General features: G+C 51.5%; 1 protein-coding gene across 11 annotated transcripts in view; it reads left to right on the plus strand.

The window, feature by feature from the left end:
* The window catches only part of Mef2d (myocyte enhancer factor 2D), a 29,284-nt gene that overhangs the window by 5,799 nt on the left and 4,212 nt on the right, over positions 1-19,273 (plus strand). For 6 of the 11 annotated variants that reach the window (XR_004606623.2, XM_034500388.2, XM_076932670.1 and 3 more), the window contains 9 exons: positions 7,503-7,687; positions 8,160-8,363; positions 9,838-9,975; positions 10,939-11,149; positions 11,355-11,411; positions 12,954-13,144; positions 13,552-13,572; positions 14,852-14,981; positions 18,842-19,061. Coding sequence is in view for 10 of the 11 variants with exons in the window: in XM_034500388.2 (XP_034356279.1) it covers positions 7,634-7,687; positions 8,160-8,363; positions 9,838-9,975; positions 10,939-11,149; positions 11,355-11,411; positions 12,954-13,144; positions 13,552-13,572; positions 14,852-14,981; positions 18,842-19,061 (1,226 nt within the window). In the remaining variant the exon portion in view is untranslated. Of the gene's footprint in view, positions 1-5,018; positions 5,042-7,502; positions 7,688-8,159; positions 8,364-9,837; positions 9,976-10,024; positions 10,160-10,938; positions 11,150-11,354; positions 11,412-12,953; positions 13,145-13,551; positions 13,573-14,851; positions 14,982-18,841; positions 19,062-19,273 lie in introns of those variants that run through there. The other 5 variants (XM_076932673.1, XM_076932672.1, XM_076932671.1 and 2 more) reach the window with 4 other exon arrangements.

The following is a 19,273-nucleotide window of genomic DNA, read 5'->3' on the forward strand; positions in this document are numbered from 1 at the left end:
TGGGGGTGGGGAGCTAAGGCTAAAGGAAATCTTCACCTGTTCCCAGGGGTGGGCCTTGCTTGTAAAAGCCCCTGAAAGCTTCCCCTCAGAGGAGGGCCATGGCACAGACAGCAGTCATTGCTGACAAAGTTAGGAGGTCCCTGCTGTGTTCTGACAGTGAACCCTGTTTGATGAAGGTATGTTTTGATGAGTGTGTTTGCTCAAGGGTGCTCAGGACCCATTCATTGGGTTAGGCACCTATCCTCACCTAGTGTCTTTTCCTGAAAGCAGTAAGCTAATCCCCGTAATAGCCACCTTGCCACCTTCTGCCTAGGGCTTAGAGACCAAGCCACTGCCCAAGGCCCCTTTAAACCCCTGGTACTCCTTGAGGTCACAATACCAGGAGGATTTGCCTTCCCTGATTGGATTGGCCTCTTTCTGGTCTGGACTGTCTGAGTGTGGGTGGCCCTTCAGTCTATGCGCCACCTCACATTTCCCCCATGCCAGAAGGCCAGCAATTAGGGCTCAGCTCTTGGTCTGTTCCTAGATGCTTGAACAAAAAGTGGTCCCCTAGGAGAGAGTCCTTCTGAGATTTTCCTGCCTGCTCTGTGGTCCAAGTCTTGCTCAGATTTCCCTGTTCTTCTTATTTCCATAGGAAGTCCTTCAACTCATCTAGCTAGCATCCATCTACTTGTACTAGCCGGGGGCCCTAAACCAGCACTAGTAGCATGCTCATCCCAACGCCTATCAAAATGAACTGTCCTCAAGGCCCCAGCTGCAACTTTCACTTCTGTCTCCTGAGACCCCAGGGGGAAGTAGGGTAGGGAGGTGGAAGGTGACACACTAACGGTCCCAACTGCCCTCACATCTCCTCAACTAAGGCATCCAATGGCCAAGATCCCACATGTGCTATTCTTGTTTAGATGGCTGAAATGGGCTTAAGATTGCCATGGCAGGATTGGCTCTGAGAGAGAAGGATGGTAGTTAAGGGACTTCCCAGAGTAGGTAGACTGTGGGACCTCAGTTCGGAGGGTGTGGCTGTAACTGGACAGATGGAGGTTAGGCTTCCAGGTACTCAAGGGGCTGGTTGTCTGCCAGCATCCATGGTAGAAGCAAACACCTTCATGACTCCCATATGTCCTGGTCTTGGTTGGTTAGCTTCTGACAAGGTGAGCTTGAGCCCAGAGTATAGGACCTATGAGTACAGGACCCAGCCTTTAAAGTCCTGTCTGAAATGTAGTTCATGTCCACTGTGCTGCACTCTTGAGCTCCACACAGGGGAACAGCATAGGAGTGGCCTGCTGCTGCCACCCCACCCTGAGACTACAAGCTGGACTATGTGGCTCTGATCCTTTCCCTAGACTGGAATGAAGGTCCCAAGGATGGGAGCTTCAGGCTACATCCCTGGGCTGTTTGTGAATTGAAGGTTGCTTTCTGGAACAGCAGATGGAACCAGTTCTGTGGTCCTGAGGCCTCACTCTGGAGTGGAAAGTTGAGTTTGGAAGAATAAGGGTGGAGACACTATACAAATGAGCATGCAAATGAGCACCAGTGAGTCAGGCTACTTGGCCTGTTAGGCAGAGCTAAAGCAAAGCACAAGCTTGGATTTCAAAAATGGGCCATACTAGTGACAGTGACCTTGGGCCTAACCAAGGCCAGAACTTTTAGAGGCCCCAAACTCTGGTCCCATAGGTATTTAGGGGGACCTTGATAACTGCAACTGCCACCAGGACCTCCTGTGCTCCACCTGGCACTGTCCCCAGCAGAGTGGCCCTGAGCCAACTCTTCCTCATCTACTAGGGGTGACAGTTCAGAAAACTTCTTGGCTAGGCTCCATGTCAGCCTCTCTCTGGCCTCCACAGTGCCTTTCCTCACCAGCTGAAGGGAGCCTAGATGGCACTTCTCCTTCACTACATGGCTGACTTTTCTTCCAAGAAAACTCACCATTCTGCTCCTCTGTTGTTGGGGGGTGGGCAGCATTGCCTTGATTTGGGCACACATCTCAGTACAGGCTAGAAAGCCCAGCTCAGACCCTGCAAGCTGGCCCTGACCTCTCTCCTGCACTGCTTCGCTCCCAGGATGCAGTCTTCAGGAGCCCCTAAGAGTTCCTAAGGCCCAGCCGGTGGCTCTGGGAACTTTATTGTGGGTGGGAGGAACTTTAGTTAGGTGGAGGAGGCGTTGGGGAGCCTCAAGGACTCAACTGCTACCAGCGGAGTGAGAGCTAGACTGCAGGAAGGACAGGGAGTGGGCCGCGGGGGTGTGGGGGGAGAACAGCCCCTCTTGGAGAAAACAGGATAACACTTTCCCAAGAGGTTTGCTAGATGGGAGAGGGGGAAGCTGAGGGCAGGGTGTGAGAGAATTGCCCGATGGAAGCTAGGGATGAACTCCTAGGCCTCCTGGGTGCTCCTCAAGTCAGTTTCTGTTTTTACAGGCCACAGTGCCTGGGACCACCCCGCCCAAGCCTTGCTTTCCTGGACGGCCCCCCCCCCCCCCCAGTCCGCCCTCAGGTCTCCTGTTGGTGAGTTAAAATTAGCTCACTGCCCAGACTAAAAATAGCCCCTGCCCAGCCCCAAGCTGCTGTCTGGGGGAGGGGATGGTGGGACTTGGTGGGAACCAGGGTTTTAGTTAGTCAGCCTGACAGAACTTAGGCTTGGGCCTGTCCTTTCGGATGGTGATGGAAACTCTGGAGAAAAAAGGCAGCTTGGGGCTGGGAGAAGAGAGGACCTGAGGGTGCCTCCGGGGCAGGCTGCTGGGGCACCCCTCGGCTGCTTAGCCCAGTCGCTCTCAGAGTCTTGTGCCTTTGCCTAACTGGCCCTTTTCTGCCTCCTTCCTCTGTCTATGCATCTGTCCCCACCTTGCCCACGCCTCCTCCCACTATCAAGCAGGCTGCCCGACTGTGGGGGTGACAGGTGGATTGGATTGTCGCCCCCTCCCCCAGCGCCTGCTGCTTATTTCATGCCCTGCAGCCCTACCAGGGAGAGGGTGGAGGAGGGTGACAGCTGTCTTCAGTGCAGCCTGCCTTCCCGAGTTCCAGCCTGAGGCCCCCCAGCGGCCTGGAAGGGAGGGGGAGCTCCTAATGAGAGCAGTTCCCTTGTTGTCTCCTACTCCCTTCAAGAAGAGCTCAGGGCTTGGCCTTTCGGGCCTCAGAGGCTTGGCCTGCTCCGTTGGAGCCTGCTGGTATAGGGCTCCAGAGTCTGATGCATGCAGCTTTTTAGAGCCTTAGGACGCCAGGACACAGTGCTCAGGGCAGAAAGGTGTGAGGGAGCAGAAAATGGGGGTGCATTGCTGAAGAGTAGAGGGAGGATGGAGACCGCTGGGGAAAGGTGCTTCCTCCCTGGCCTTTTAACAGTGGCTACAGGAACCTGTCTTGACCTCACTCCATCTCCACCCAGGCCCTTCACACAGGAACTGTGATGCCTCATTCTGAAACCCCAGAGTGGTTTGAGTATTGCTCAGGTACTAAGAGGTGTGACATAAGGGAGACAAGGGCCTAGTCTCCATGACCCTTCATTCAGCACCCTTTCAGTTTTCACGTGCTCCTCTTTTCCATTTAAACAGTGCCAGTTGCCATGGGATCCTAGATCCCAGACTTCCCTGCCCCCATGGCTATCTTGCTGTTGGCTTACTACAGATCCCACCAGCCAGTGTTTTCTCCTTTCTGCTGCTATTGTCACAGCCTGCTGGTAACACCACCCTGCTCAGCTAGAACCTACTGAGGGGCACTGCTGTGATACTGGCCTGACTATAAGGTCAGGATGGGAAGGCCCCTGGAGCCTGGCACCTCAGCATGGTTGCCCAGGGCTATAGACTAGACTTAGAAGAGCAGCAGCCCAGCCAGTGCACACCGTTAATCCCAGCACTTGGGAGGCAGAGGCAGGTGGATTTCAAGAGTTCAAGGCCAGCCTGGTCTACAGACTGAGTTCCAGGACAGCCAGGGCTACACAGAGAAACTGTCTGGGAGAAACGGGGAGAGAGAAGAGTAGCAGCCCAAAGACCAGAGCCTCAGAAAAGCGGGGCTGACTAGGTTAGGCAGGAGCAGAGCCTTCAGCTAGAGAGCAGATGCCTCTGGCTCCTAGCAGTTAGGTTGTTGAACAGAAGACTAATTAAGCAGGTCCAGGTGTTCATGAAAACCTCTTGATAAGAATAGGGAAGTTTGGGCAAGACAGCTCCATGCCTTGAATGGGGTCAGTTTGAGGTACTTTGTGACCATCTCAGCCCAGACACCATTCTTCCAGAACGAAGAATGAGTTCATATTCTTGCCCCAGGTCTTCCAAAGAATCTGAAGCAATGTGGAACGACAGCAGAGGGGACAGACCCCCCTTTGTAAGAGAACTTGTGGTTAGCTAGGAGAAAGGACTGGCGAAGTCAGGGTCTGTCCCCTGCCAGGGTAGTTCTGGCAGAGGAAGAGTAGCGGTGAGCAAGACCCTGGGAGGCATGGGGTTATATAAATGGCTGAGCTAGTATAGCGGGAGTCAGGGTTGTTGAGGCTTGGCCTCTTAAACAGACAGGCTCCCTCTGATAAAGGATACTCACTAGGTTTCTCTGGCTTCCTTGCCTTCTCAGCCATGATCTCTCTCATTTCCTAGCTCCCCCAGCATGCGGCAGGGATGGGGGGGCAGTGTAGAAGATCAGCCAGGGAGCTGGTTGCCAGGCGACAGTTGCCTAAGCAACCCCATCCTCTCCATCTCCATGTGCTCAGGGCTGCTCCTTAGAAGACTTAGAGCCTCACCCTTTGCACCAGCTGAGCTGAGTGTAGGGAAGGATGAGGGTGAGGGTGGCAGGGTTGGTTGGAGAGTCAGTGATGTCTGAACTGGTAGCCTTTGAGGGCAGCTGGTAGAAGATTCTAACTCCATAGAGGACAGTGAGAACAGCAGGACAGACAGAGATTAAACTGCAGGAAGGACATCTACAAGCTCCTAATATTTTCTTTGTAAAGGTATTTCCTGGGATCTTTCTACAGGCAATAACACAGTGAAAAGCCAGATTCAGTTCCTGCTTCACGAAGCTCTAACCTTGGGGAACCAGACACAGAAGAAAAGCACAGTTGATAATGCTGGAAAGGTGGTTGGCTTAGCTTTTTTGGAAAACTGAAAACACTGGGACAGTTCACTCTAGCCTGCCTGAGAAGACAACACTGGCCATAAGCAGGCGAGAGGTTCTGTCATCCAGAGTCTGTTCATGGTCTGGGTGGCGGCAGTTCACACCTTTAATCTCAGCACTTGGGAGGCAGAGGCAGGCCTATGAACTCTGTGAGTTCAAGGCTAGCCTCCTCTGTAAAGTGATTTCCAGGACAACCAGGGCTATACGGAGAAACTGTCTCTAAAAACAAAGAAAAACAAACAAACAAACAAACAAAAATAGTCTGTTCGTGGTCTGAAGGTGGAGAGCAGGAAACAAAGAAAGAGACAAGAAGGAAGGCAGCCACCTAGTTGGTGGAGAGTCAGGGCATCTGCTGTGTTATGGGTCTAGATTGGAGTTCTGAGACTGAGCCAGAGAGAGCCATCTAAAACGGCCAATTTACCATAGCCCTTGCCCCAGTGTGCCTTCCAACCTCCCCAGCCCAAGGAAGGCAGTTGTGGGTAGCTCTGAGGTTCTGGATGGAGCCCCTACAGTAGATTGGGCAGGGATTTGGGTTGCAGGCCCGAATTTGGGCCACACAGGACTCTAGGCTACTGCTGCTGGTCTGGGATGTGGGGAGTGACCAGAGGTAGGCCAGGGACTATGGAGCTCCTCAGATATCAGAGCAAGAGGAGAGGCACTGATTCCCTCTTTTGGTAACCTATACATGCAGACAAATTATCCTTCCTTCAGGGCAAGAAAGCTGAGATGCTCTTTGTAGATGCTTAGGCTGAGTGGAAGCTGGACAAGCCCAAGGGTTAGTCCTGTGATCTGTGGTGATCTCAAGCAGGTCCAGACCTTCTCTTCCCCACTTCATCCATCATAGTTAGGTACCCAGTGAACTAACTACTTCACTTACTCTGTACCCTTCAGGACTTGTGGAACAGGCTAGAAAGGCTGAGGTTCCGTTCAGCAGCCACTGGGACCCCGCTGGTGCTGAGGGACCTCTTACCTTCTTGCCTGTGTCTGTTCACCATGTATGTGCAGTGTCTGTGGAGGCCAGAAGATGACGTCAGACCCCCTGGAACTGGAGTTACAGATAGTTGTAACCCTCCAAACGGGTGCTAGGAACTGAAGTCAGGTCCTCTACTAGACCAGCAAGGGCTCTTAATTAAATGCTAAGCCAGTTCTTCAGTTTCCTCAGTGTACCCTCTTTGCATATCTCTCCCCTCCCTGTCCATTTATTTATTTATTTATTTTTATGGGTTTTTTTTGGGGGGGACAAGGTTGGGGGTCTCACTATGTAGACCAGACTGGCTTCAACTTACTGATTGCCGCCTCTGCCTCTGAAGCATTGGGATTAAAGGCCTTAGCTACCATCCACTTACTCTCTCCTCAGCTTTGTCAGTTAGGCTGCCTGCCTGTAGCCAAGCTTAAACAATGCAAAAGAATTTACAGCCTGCAGCGATGACTCGCTGGCCTTTTACAGAAACACTTACCTGAATGGGGTAAATTCCACAATGGAGCATTTACCTAGCGAGTGTGAAACTTTAGCTTCCATACTTGGCACCACAGTAATCAGAGAAAAAAGCCAGACTTTGATGTAGGCCTGTGACCATAGCTTATCAGGAGGTGGAGGCAAGAGAAGCACAAGTTTAAGGCCAGCTGGGAAACTTAACAAGACCTTAGCTCAAGAAATAAAAATGGAGGTTGGGGATGCAGCCAGGCAGAGCACCTGAGCATGTACAGGACCGCTGGATTCAGTCAGTGTAAGGTGTTCTGGAAAATACATTTGCTGTCCTCTGGCACAAAGTAGCTTGTCTGTGTCTAAGTAGCAGAACACCCTTCAACAAAACTGTGCTTGAGCTGAGCAAGTGAAGTACACTAAGTGTACTAATGTACTGATTAGGGGTGTGCATTCTATAACTCCAGCCTACATTGTCCCCAGATTTTGTGAGTCCATGTAAGTAAGGACTATGCTGACAATCTGGACTGGGCTGCCAGGCACCCACATGAGCATGGAGCATCCTCTCTCTCTGCCTGCTGCCTGCAGTCTATGTTCTCACTTTGTCTCCAACATAGGTGCCTCCATTGATCCAGGCTGTGCTGGAGGGTAGGAGGTCGTGGAGGACAACACATAGTACAGATAAGCTCTGGTAGAGAACAGGGTGTGGGTGCTCTCCAAGAAGCAGACCCTCAGAGCCCTATATCTTCTGTGTGACCCAAAGCCCAAGAACAGCAGTGACTTGGGGGATCAGCCTAGGCTAAGCCCTGGTCCCAATGGGAGCCCAGTTTGTATCTGGTATGGGTAAGGGGGACATTTCCTCTATAGCCAATATTGTCACAACTTGGGGATGGGGGTAGAGATGCCACCAGTCTCTCACAGTCTGTAATGAGCTTGGCCCACATCTCAAACAAGGCTGGGGGTTGGGAGGTCTAACAGTCCTCTTATGACCCCTCCCAGGAGGCTGTGCATAGGTGTCCTGCAGACCATGAACTGAACACTAGTCCCAGGCATTCATGAGCACAGTGTGAGGCTCCTGATCACCACCCAGCAGCCCCTTCCTCTCTGGCACTAAGGACTCCCCGGAGAAGATGGGGAGGAAAAAGATTCAGATCCAGCGAATCACTGATGAACGGAACCGCCAGGTGAGGAGGTCCCAGAGCCCTTGTGGTAGGTGAGCAAGGACAGAGAGCCAGCTCTGCCATCCAGGACCAGTTCTAAAAGAGAGTTTTCTTGGAAACCCAAGGACTCCCTGGAGGTTCCAGTAGAGGGTGGGTCTAAGCAGGGAGAGGAGCACTTTGTGTGCCTCTTTAGCTCGCTGGCCTCAGATGGGCCAGGGCCCCACACCATTGCCACATCTACAGCTTCCTTGTCTCAGCTAGAGTTCCCCCCCCCCCAAACTGGGAGGGATGCTGCTCTTCTCAGCCCACTGCACACAGAGAAATATGGCCTCCTTTCATGTCTGAGGCTGGCTCTAGTGCTATTTTGTTCCTTTCTAGACCATGGATTTCCATCAACTGTGGCTAAGTCACCCTGAGAGTAGAACTCTAGGGAAGAGGCTATGTCTATGGGCAGGGGGACTCTTATCAGACTTGGCCACCCACTACTCTCCTGCAGGTGACATTCACCAAGCGGAAGTTTGGGCTGATGAAGAAGGCCTACGAACTGAGCGTGCTCTGTGACTGCGAGATTGCGCTCATCATCTTCAACCACTCCAACAAGCTGTTCCAGTACGCCAGCACCGACATGGACAAAGTGCTGCTCAAGTACACGGAGTACAACGAACCGCACGAGAGCCGCACCAATGCTGACATCATCGAGGTGCGCGCCTGTGCCCACCTCTGCCCATGTGTAAACCCATTGCTTCTCCTGAACCCAGGGTCCGAGGAAGGAGGGGCCTGACAGCAAAGGCATGAGACGTAGCTAGCACCAGGCCTCAGCTCAACTTAGGCAGTCTGTGATCTGCCAGGTCTGAGGAGCATCCTGCTGTCTTACGTTCTTTTAGTTCTTCCTTCCTTCATCCTCTGTGATATTCCTTCTTGTGTCTCCCTCTTTGTTCCTGTCTGTCCCGTTCCTCTGTTGGTGTGTGTGCCTCTTGTCTTCTGTTTCAGAGTCAGATGTGAAATGTTAAAAGGACATGAGCTTTGGGATTCGTTTCTGGCCTTTTCTTGCCTCGTGTCTTTAGGCAGGTGGTCTGGCTTCTCTTGGCTGTGGTAACTCCACAGATGGAGCAATGCTGGCTTAAAGGGGTGTTCCGTGAGCAAACAAGACAACCCAGTTCATGCTTCTCACTCCAGGTTGCCAACTTGGGGTATAGAAGTTAACAACACTGGCTTTCTACCAGTGGACCTGAGTTCGATTCCCAGCACCCACATGGCAACTCATGACTGCCTATTACTCCAGTTCCAGGGGTGGAATTCGCTCTCTTCTGACCCCATGGGCACCAGGCATTCATGTGGTACACATATATGCAGGCAAAACATACACACATGAGATAAAGTTAAAAAAATAAAAATAAGCCAGGCAGTGGTGGGACATACCTTTAATCCCGGTACTCAGTGAGTTCAAGGCCCGTCTTGTCTACAGAGCAAGTACTAGAATAGCCGGGGCTACACAGAGAAACCCTGTCTCAAGAAAAAACCAAAAGAAATAAATTAAAATTAAAATGAAACAAAGGCTGGCAAAACGGCTTATTAGGTAAAGGCCAAGCCTGAGTTGAATTCTCAGGAACCCCATGGTGGAAAGAAGAACCAACTCCTGCAGGTTGTCCTCTCACTTATGTGTTATGGCATGTGCATGTGTGCACATGCACACGAGTGCACACACAGATAGATGGATAGATAGGCAGACAGATGGATAGATAGATGTGATTTGATTAAAAAAAAAATCTTTAGAGTTTTGAATGACCACAAATAGCTTGGGTCTGGGGTGGTACAGAGCTAAAAGCTAAGTGAGTGCAGGTCCTTTGTGCTTTCTTGTCTGTCCTTTCCTGTCTCCATTCAGTCTCTTACCTAAGTGCAAGCCTAGGGTTTGCATGGGCAGAGTCCCTACCCCCCAAGCACACTCTCTAGGGAGCCGGCTGGACCTGGCTTCTCCCTAGACAGCTGTGGAGCATGTCTGCCCCAGGGAACACTGTAGGGAGGGGAGGATGGCTCTGGGTGGGTAGTGGGGGGGGCACTAGAACATCTGGGAACCATGGGAGAGAAGGTTGGAGAAGAGAAGGGGATTTGGGGGAGGAGCATGGAAGAGGCATGAGGATCATTGCTGGCTGGCTGACTGAGTGGTGCCGTTGCAGACCCTGAGGAAGAAGGGTTTCAACGGCTGTGACAGCCCAGAGCCGGATGGGGAGGACTCACTGGAGCAGAGCCCCCTGCTGGAGGACAAGTACCGGCGGGCCAGTGAGGAGCTGGATGGGCTCTTCAGGCGCTATGGGGTGAGCCCTCCTCACCTTTTCTCTGGCCCCCTTCCGGCCTCTCCCCCAGGCGCTGCACAAGAAGCACAGGGAGTGTGAGAGCCCCGAGGTGGACGAGGCGTTTGCCCTGACCCCCCAGACGGAGGAGAAGTATAAAAAGATAGACGAGGAGTTTGATAAGATGATGCAGAGTTATAGACTGGCCGTGAGTAGTCGCATGGAGGAGAGCCTCCTGTGCTGCATGGTGTGGCTTCACCCAGCCTTGCCCGGCCCTCAGCTGCCTCTGATGGATGTACTATGCTGAGCCATCCTTGAGCTGGTACTGACCACCGAGGAACTCCTGACCTTGGTCTTGATAACCCTCTTGTAAAGTTCTTCTTGCATAAACTAGAGAGACCTGCAGTATCCTCTCACCAGCAGACAATGCAGGTGCCGTGAGTCTCTAGAGGGAAAGGGAGAGGAGCGTGTTCTTTGTCCCGTTTTGGGGGATCCCCCTTGGAGTGCTTTGGCCCCCCCTGCCTCAGTCATTGAGCTTGTGTATTTACAGGAAGCAGAACTGCTAAAGGGATGGCAGAGAGGTGGGCTTGAGCGGCTCCTAAGGCAGGCCAGATGGTGGCGGCCACTTAGTGAAGCCATAGCTTCAGTAATATGCGAGTTTGGGTCTGTACCCAGGGCACTAACTTGCTCCCAGTGTGTCCTGCCTGGCTGAGGACTAACCCACCTCCACTGGGGGTATCCAGTCCCATCTGCAGTGGGCAGAGCCTGGCTCTCTTGCCTTGGGTCAGAGCTGTATTGCAAGGTGCTCTCACCTTTCTGATGGGAGGTAGGCAGGGCTACCAAAGGGCTGAAGTCAGGGAGCCCAAGCTTCTACCCTTTGGAGATATAGTTCAGGAACCAAAGAACTCTTGTCTACCCTCTCAGGCAAAATGGGTCTAGGGGGAGAGATTCACCTGGTGTGACACCACCCTCTATCTCTCTGTCTAGTCATCTGTTCCGGCCCCCAACTTTGCCATGCCTGTCACAGTGCCCGTGTCCAATCAGAGCTCCATGCAGTTCAGCAATCCAAGTAGTTCTCTGGTCACCCCTTCCCTGGTGACATCATCCCTTACGGACCCACGGCTCCTGTCCCCCCAGCAGCCAGCACTACAGAGAAACAGTGTTTCTCCAGGCCTGCCCCAGCGGCCTGCTAGTGCAGGTAAGTGGGCTGGAGGGTGAGTCACTGAGGTGGAAGTGAGGTGTGGAAGGGGCTCCGGGCTTCTATTTTCAATGGCGGGTCTTCCCTCTGCAGCATTTCTGCATGCGTATGACTCTTGAGGGGAAAAGGCCTGGGACTCCTCAGAGCCCCCTCTTCTTGTCCAGTCCCCAAGACAAAGCTCATGGTAGCTCTGCTTTTCTCCCAGGAGCCATGCTGGGTGGAGACCTCAACAGTGCTAATGGAGCCTGCCCCAGCCCCGTTGGTGAGTGTAGCTGCCTCCACAGGGTGGCTCAGACCAGGGACCTAACAGAAGGGGAGGAACGACAGGGCCTAAGCAGAGTGCATCAGAGGATGTTAGCCACCTCCCCTTCTTCTTTTTGTTTTCTTGAGACAGGTCTTACTATGTTACCTTGTTGGCCTGGAATTTGCTATGTAGACTAAGATGCCCTCAAACTCAATAGAATCCACCTGCTTCTGCCTTCTGAGTGCTGGGATCAAAGGCATGCACCACCCCACCTGGCCATGGTCCAGCATTTTCAGATTAAAATGGGGCATCTTGTTGGGATCAGGACTTGTCTAGACAAATAGTAGGCATTCAGACACCACCCATGCACACAGGCCTGCCCATGCTACTGTGGAGGCACCATACAGATGTGTACCTACAGACATATATACTGGAGTCATAGGAAGAAACTACCATTGCCCTGACACTTCTAGCCACTCTTGATCTATGCTGGTGTCTGGCTGGTGACCTCCTTCTAATGTCACCATTGATGTCACCCTGTCATTCTTGCCATTCCCAGAGTGATCTTGGAGTGGGGTAGAAAGAGCAACACACTTTGAGGGTAACCGTGTGGCCTTAGGGGACAGAGAAAGGTGGGATTTCTCACTCCAGAGACCACTTACATTCCTGAACCTCAAGCTCTTCCAGCTCAGCCTCAGCCAAGTGCTCCCCATTTCCTGTCCTGGTCATTATGGGTCCTGTGTAAGGTGGGTGGGCGTGAGGGTGCTGTAGCAATGGTTGTGCACTAGGGTCATAAACTGTAGACTGAAGGCATACCCCTTCTCTCTAGGCCTTGCTCACAGGCCCTTGAGCCCAGCGTTGGGAACTCAGTGAGATGCCCTGGGTGGTTGTGGAGAAGTCATCACAGCTCTCCCACCTAGTGTCATGTACCCAGAACTGACAAAGTATCCATCCTATGCACTCACACGGCTGATGTGAACATGTGTGAGACACTGTGTGTGGAAGACCTGGACATAGCAGAGCTCTAGTTATGGTAGTGACCATGTCGTTGGCCCCCCAGTGCCAGTGGCCTGTTTCCCCAATGGTGGCATGCAGCTTGTCTTGTACTGATGAAAAGAACAGAGTTCCAGCTCCTGGCAAGGAAACAATCTATAATGGTTGGCTGGCTCTGGTAATCAGGTTCCTTAACGAAGACCAGATCACAGCCTGCCACCTTTTTCCACTCCGATCATTATGTGTCCTGTGTGAAGCATATGGAGGGGTCTGAGTGCCAGGCATGGGGGAAAAGCAAGGCTGCAGAGCTCTCTTAAGTGCCTGGGGCTGGCAGTGGTAATGGTTGCTTGTCAGTTCTACCTCTGGTCCCATCGCTGTGTCTTGGAGGCTGACTTCATGTCAAGTGATTGGGGATCAAGGCTTTAGGCAGTGTCAGGCAGTTCAGCATTCATGTAGAACCCTGGCATGCCTCTGAGAACCTCCAGGTGACAGATATGCTTTTCTGGGGCAGTTGGCAGGGACAGAGGGCAGGCCAGCATTTTTCAGTTTCTCATTTCACTTCTCCAGGGAATGGCTATGTCAGTGCCCGAGCTTCCCCTGGCCTCCTCCCCGTGGCCAATGGCAACAGCCTAAACAAAGTCATCCCTGCCAAGTCTCCACCCCCACCCACCCACAGCACCCAGCTTGGAGCCCCCAGCCGCAAGCCTGATCTGCGGGTCATCACTTCCCAGGGAGGCAAAGGGTTAATGCATCATTTGGTGAGTGGGTTTCTGGGCTTTGGCAGGGGCTGGGAGGTGGGAAGAAAAGCAAGAAAATGAAGATTAGTAGCAGGCATGACTTCTTGAGAGAGAGACAGAGCATGACTGTGAATGGACTACAGCAGTGCTGACCAGAGGGCGGTAGAAATGAACAGGAGATAGGAGAAAAGGTTCATGATGGAGAAGATGATAAAGGAATTCACACTGTACCATGAGAATAAGGACTGGCTGACAGTATCTGGCCAGGATACAGCATTTTATGACTATCAGATAGACAGAATATCTAGGTATCTTTTTGGACCAGAAAGAACACTCTGCTCTTAGGCACATAGGGGGACGGGGTGGCCATATGGGAAGGGCAGGAGCCATAGCCTGAACCATCCTTTTGGTTTTATTTCTGCTCCCAGACTGAGGACCATTTAGATCTGGTAAGTGTGGCTGAGATGTTAACAGTGTTTTTTGACTCCCATCTGTGCCCAGTGTTACTCAGTCTGTAGCATGAGTTTGTGTACCTGTCTTCTCCCTGTGTGTTTAATGTGTGTGGCTTGTCAGGAGCTGTGCATAGACCTGAGTGGGATACTAAGGTGAATAGGGTAGCAGGAAGGGCTGGACATGGCATGCATGTGTCATCTGCGTGTGCATGGATGTCTATGTATTACCACCCTTATTCAGACATGTGTATGTGTGTGCATGTGGAAAAGATCATGAAGCTATCCCCAAACCTTTGAGGCCCCAGACAGATACCTGAATTTAGCCCTTAGTTTCCACTGGCCTCCTGACTCCACATAGGCCCACAACATGGGAACCCAAGACAGAGACCTAATCCTTACAAGAAAATCTTGGAAAGTCTGAGGCCTGAGGCAATCAGTACTGGAGTTGTCCTTAACAACTTAGCAGTTGACTTCCTTGCCTGCCTGCCTGCCTGCCTGCCTGCCTGCCTGCCTGCCTGCCTGCCTACCTGCCTACCTGCCTACCTGCCTACCTGCCTACCTGCCTAACTGCCTACCTGCCTACCTGCCTACCTGCCTGTTCACTCACCTTCTACCCCAGCCCATCTCACAAGCACTTAGAGACACGCACAGCCCCTCCTGTGCTTACACTCATCATCAGCCTTGGAAAGAGGAGGGTGCTTCCTCCCCAGCTTGCTGACAGGAGGCCAGAAAGGCTGGAAAAGGCAAGCAGGCTTTGGCGGCCAACACACCGGCAGTTTCGGCCCCAGCGTGGAGTTGGGATAAACAAGTGACTCAGCAGCAGATGGAGCTGACAGCCCTACACACGTGTGTGCATACATGCAATCACATGCCACCCCAGATCCCACGTTTCATTCCCAGATGCCAGTATACATTTCCTGGGGCATCTGCTACTGTAATGGGTATAAAGGAGACTTCAGTGGTCTTAGCCCAAGAGAGACCACATCTCTTCCTTCTGTCACTCTACCCAGGTACCAGGGTAGTGTTTACGTTGAGCTCCAGGCTGCCCTCATGTCTTCCTGTCTGTATGGGTGTAGATGCAAGTGAATCTGTGTGTGCATGTTTTTCACTTGTGAGTCTTGAGGCCTCCAAACACACCAGCTTTGTGAGTCTGTGGGTCTCTATGCTATGGTACTTTCCTTTGGAATTCAGGGCCCTGGTTCACATGCAGTATGGCTGACCACCTAGAGATAGCCCTCCCATTTGCCATCTCTTGACAGACAGTTTTCTCCTACAGAACAATGCCCAGCGCCTTGGGGTCTCCCAGTCTACCCACTCGCTTACCACCCCAGTGGTTTCCGTGGCAACACCAAGTTTACTCAGCCAGGGTCTCCCCTTCTCCTCCATGCCCACAGCCTACAACACAGGTGAGTGTTCATGTAACTTGGTGCATTGTGCACTGTGCATAGGGCAGGTGAGTGACCAAAGATAGTCACTGGATGCTCCTTCCACTAATTAGTGTTATAATTAGTAGATCAAACAAATAAAGACAGAATCTTGGCCTGGGGGTGTAGCTCAGTTGGTAAAGAAAGGGTTTACCTTTCAGGCATGAAGCCTTATGCTCAGTTGCTAGCACTATTTATAAGCCAGATGTGGTAGCACTTGTCTGTAATCTGAGCACCCAGGAGGTGGAGACCAGAGAACCAGAAGTTCATCATCCTCCTCAACTACACAAGGAATGAGAGTCCAGCTCAGTTACATGAGACTTTGTTTCAAAAACAAAACGGGCTGAAGCAAGTGCCCAGCAGTCAGCCCAGTACCCACCCTGGGTTACCCACTACTACTTGTAATTCCAGCTCCAGGGAATCCAACATCCTCTTTGAGCCTCTTACAGGCACCTGACCACATGTGCTGTACATACAAACATATACACATAAAAAAAAATTAAATCTTTTTTTTAAAAAGTTTATAAACAGAAATGACAAAATTCTTGATTTGAACTTCAGATGAAACAAGTTCTTTTTCAGTCTTAAATGAATCCCAAAGGCACTATTTGTGCTAAAGTATGTTCTATACTAAAGACATACCTCTTTAAAGTGCACTGTTAATTTAAATGTTACCTTTAACCAGGTATCTTTTATTTTTAACATAGGTCCTTGTGGAAGAGTAACTCCTGCCCAGTGTGAGGGGACAAGCCAGAGGTGGCCTGAGCGGATGATTCAGGCATACCAGACTAATAGAGTTATGGTTTGGGAACTGGGGAAGGGATTATGGTCAGTGCAGTGAAGCTTCCTGGAGGGTGCAGAGTGGGCTTGCTAGGTTCTTGAGCAGAGATGGCTCAGTGCAGCAGTGAGTGGGAGGCAGGGTCAGCCTGGGGAAGGCTGGGTAGGTCTAAAGGCGAACAGTTACCTAGGGACATGGCAAAGGCCTCAGGGCAGGACTGTGGGACATAGAGTGGTGCAAGCTGACATAGCTGTCAGCCTCTCACACCTTCCCCAGAACAGAGTGTGATGCCCGCAGCCATCCTTGGCTGCATTCAGGCTGCTGTGTCTGGCCAGGAAGGACTTGCTAGTGGGGAAATGCTTTGTCATCTGGTCTTGGAGCTTTTGTGTGGTAGTAAGCTCTTTCCCAGTGAGAAGGCCTTTCTTACCCTTTCCCACTTCAATCACTGACCAGTGTTCAGGCTGTTCTGTGGTGAGAGTAAACTAGAGCAGAACCTCTCCAAACTCCTCCACCTCCACCATTGCTTTCTGAGCTGAAGCATGTTAAGGTACAGACTCCACTACAGATTCACAAACTCCACCTTTGCCCCCTTTCCCAACAGCAGAGAAATGCCGGGTGGCAGCCTACCTCATGCTTCTGCAGGAGCCAGGCTGTTGATGACTCTGGGCAGGTTTCCTGCTCAAATGTCTCTGACCCCATTTCCCTGGGTTTCTAACATGCATACCCACTCCCAGCCGGGGAGGGGGCTGGCTGCTTCAGAAGTGGCAGCCTGTGGGCCTAGTTCAGGGAACATAGGTAAGAGGGCGGTGAGGCTCCCAGAGCCTGTCACCCACTCCCAAGACAAGGAGAAAAACCAACTTCCTGAGTTTAATGGGAAAGTGGGCTGAAGACAGCTCAGATCCCTCAGAAGCATTGTTTGTATGGAATCCTACCCTGGTGGCTGCAATTTTCCCATTCAGTGTTGTGAAGCAGGAGGGAAGTTAGTTCATCTCAGCTTTCTTCATGGACTGCTTGTGTCTCTAGGGTGTGAAAGCAGCTTTGGCCCCTAGAAAGTTCCAGTTCCTCTTTCTACAGGAGTAGCTGAGCAGACTTCTGTCAGCAGCAGACATTTGCGGGCACCCCATCTGATGTGAGCCTGACCAGTAGGTGCTAGGTGATCTACTATGGTAATATCCTGCTTAAGAGGAGATAGGCCTGGCCTTTGTGGACACTACCTCTAGAGGTCTGTCTGTGGTGACCGCAGAGCAGCTGAGGGTCACTTCTTGACCCTTAGAAAACAAGGCTCCCTGGATAGAGCTGATGAGCTGGGATGGGGAGGGATGAAAAGCTGGGTTCTGATTGCTCCCTGCAGTCCTTAGGTAAAGCACTGGCCTATTTTGGGCCTCATTTTTTTGTTTGTAAAATAAGCATTGAATATAGTTAGTCCTAGAGGCTACATTTTGCATTTATACTGGCTTTTAAAATGAGTAACCGGGGGTTGGAGAGTTGGCTCAGTGGTTAAGAGCACTGGCTGTTCTTCCAGAGGTCCTGGGTTCAATTCCAAACACTCAAAAAGGTGGCTCACAACTATTTGTAACTTTAGTTCCAGGGGATCTGATACCCTCACATAGACATACATGCTGGCAAAACACCAATGCACATAAAATACACTATTTTTAAAAATTCTAAGGGGAAAAAGACTTTAAATAAATAAAACTAGTAACTGGCATTGACCAGCTAGAGTGAAGTAGTGGGGCAAACTGGGCATGGTGGTACATACCTTTAATCCCAGTACTCAAGAGGCAGAGGCAGGTGGATCTCTATGAGTTCAGGGCCACCCTGGCCTACATATTGAGGTCATCCAGGAATACATAGTGAGACCCTGTCTCAAAACAAACAAAAACATGGAGAGGGCTGTGGTGCAGGTAAGATCAGTGGTGAGTGCTTGCCCAGCAGGTGCAGGGCTGCCTTCCAGCACTGCAAAAATATGATAAATAAAGGAACAAGGCATCTGTGCTCCTCAAACCACAGGCTGCATCTGTCCATGTGAGTGGTAGTGCTTGGTAAGTCATGGAGTGCTCACCAGGAGCCCGATGGCGTTGCTGTCCTACATGGCCTTTCCACACTTGCTACTCACTGGCGGCTATGCTGTAGGAAGGAGTGTTGCCTCTGCTCTAGACAGTCAGCACTTGTCCAGGATCTCACAGCCTGTAAGTGAAGGTTGCCAAGAATCTGTCCCCACAGTTTCAGCCGTGAGTGTTGCAGAGGTCAAACCATCTTCCTGCACAAACAGGGCTAGAGCAAGTGACCTTGGATTCACAGCGGAGCATGGGTTGGGTGGACAGTACATATCTTCCTCCCACTGTGCACACAACTTTATGGCTCTTGGGGAAGTTATTTCTAAATACCTCAAACTGAATACAGCATGAAGCATAATAGAGCTGTGTGACTAGCAGGTTAGGTGTTTTAACAGGTCACTTGTTAACAATGCGGACATCACAGTATCTTAAGATCAGTGCTTAGACAGGAAGTACCCCATAAGTCTCTCGGAACCTTGGCCACTTGGCCCTAGCTTAGGCCCTGAATGAAGCCCCTTTCTGCTTCGGGGATATAAAGACTGGATGTCAGACCCATTTCCTCTGTGTCTCTATGGGAGCTTAAGCCCTGTTTAGGGAGAGTCGAGACATGTGGGGCCAAGGCAGAAGGGAGAGTGTTTGTGGCCTCTGCTTCCTGGTCCCATCCTGGGGTTCTCAGAGCTTCCTGCTGCCTCTCCACTGCCTGAAGCTGGCCAGTGAAGAGAGTGCAGTTGGATTGATCCTGGGCCTCCTCCATTTCCCTGCCCATTTCTTTTTTGTAACTGCCCTTATGAAAGCAATGCTTATACATGATTGATTTTTAAAACTGACAGTATCTTAAAAACCACTTGTCTTTTACCCTGTTAAAGAAAACAAGCCTTGTGATCTCTCTGACTGTCATTTTCATGAATTCTTCATTCTTCACATCTGTGCTTAGACACCACCTGCCCTCCCGAAAGGGGTGAGTGAGGTGCTCTCTACCCAGGTTCCCCCACTTTCTCTTGCTGCAGATTACCAGCTGCCCAGTGCAGAGCTATCCTCCTTACCGGCCTTCAGCTCACCTGCAGGGCTGGCACTAGGCAACGTCACCGCCTGGCAGCAGCCCCAGCAGCCCCAGCAGCCACAACCGCCACAACCGCCACAGTCACAGCCACAGCCACCACAGCCACAGGCACAGCAGCCACCTCAGCAACAGCCCCACTTGGTCCCTGTTTCTCTCAGCAACCTCATGTGAGTCTTTGGGAGGTTTTCTTTCCATGGGGATGGTGGGGAGTGAGGGACAAGTTTCCTTGGAGTTGTGTGTGTATTCAGTAAGTGGCAGTCCTGAGCCCCTCCACCCAGCCAGCAGGGCTGAGGGTGTAGGCTTTAGAAGATGAACAGAGTGGTGTGGACAGATGCAGCTAACACTCATTTCTCTTCTTTCCCTTTGACACACGTCTCCC

The sequence above is a fragment of the Arvicanthis niloticus genome, chromosome 4, assembly GCF_011762505.2.
Source record: "Arvicanthis niloticus isolate mArvNil1 chromosome 4, mArvNil1.pat.X, whole genome shotgun sequence".
NCBI lineage: Eukaryota > Metazoa > Chordata > Mammalia > Rodentia > Muridae > Arvicanthis > Arvicanthis niloticus.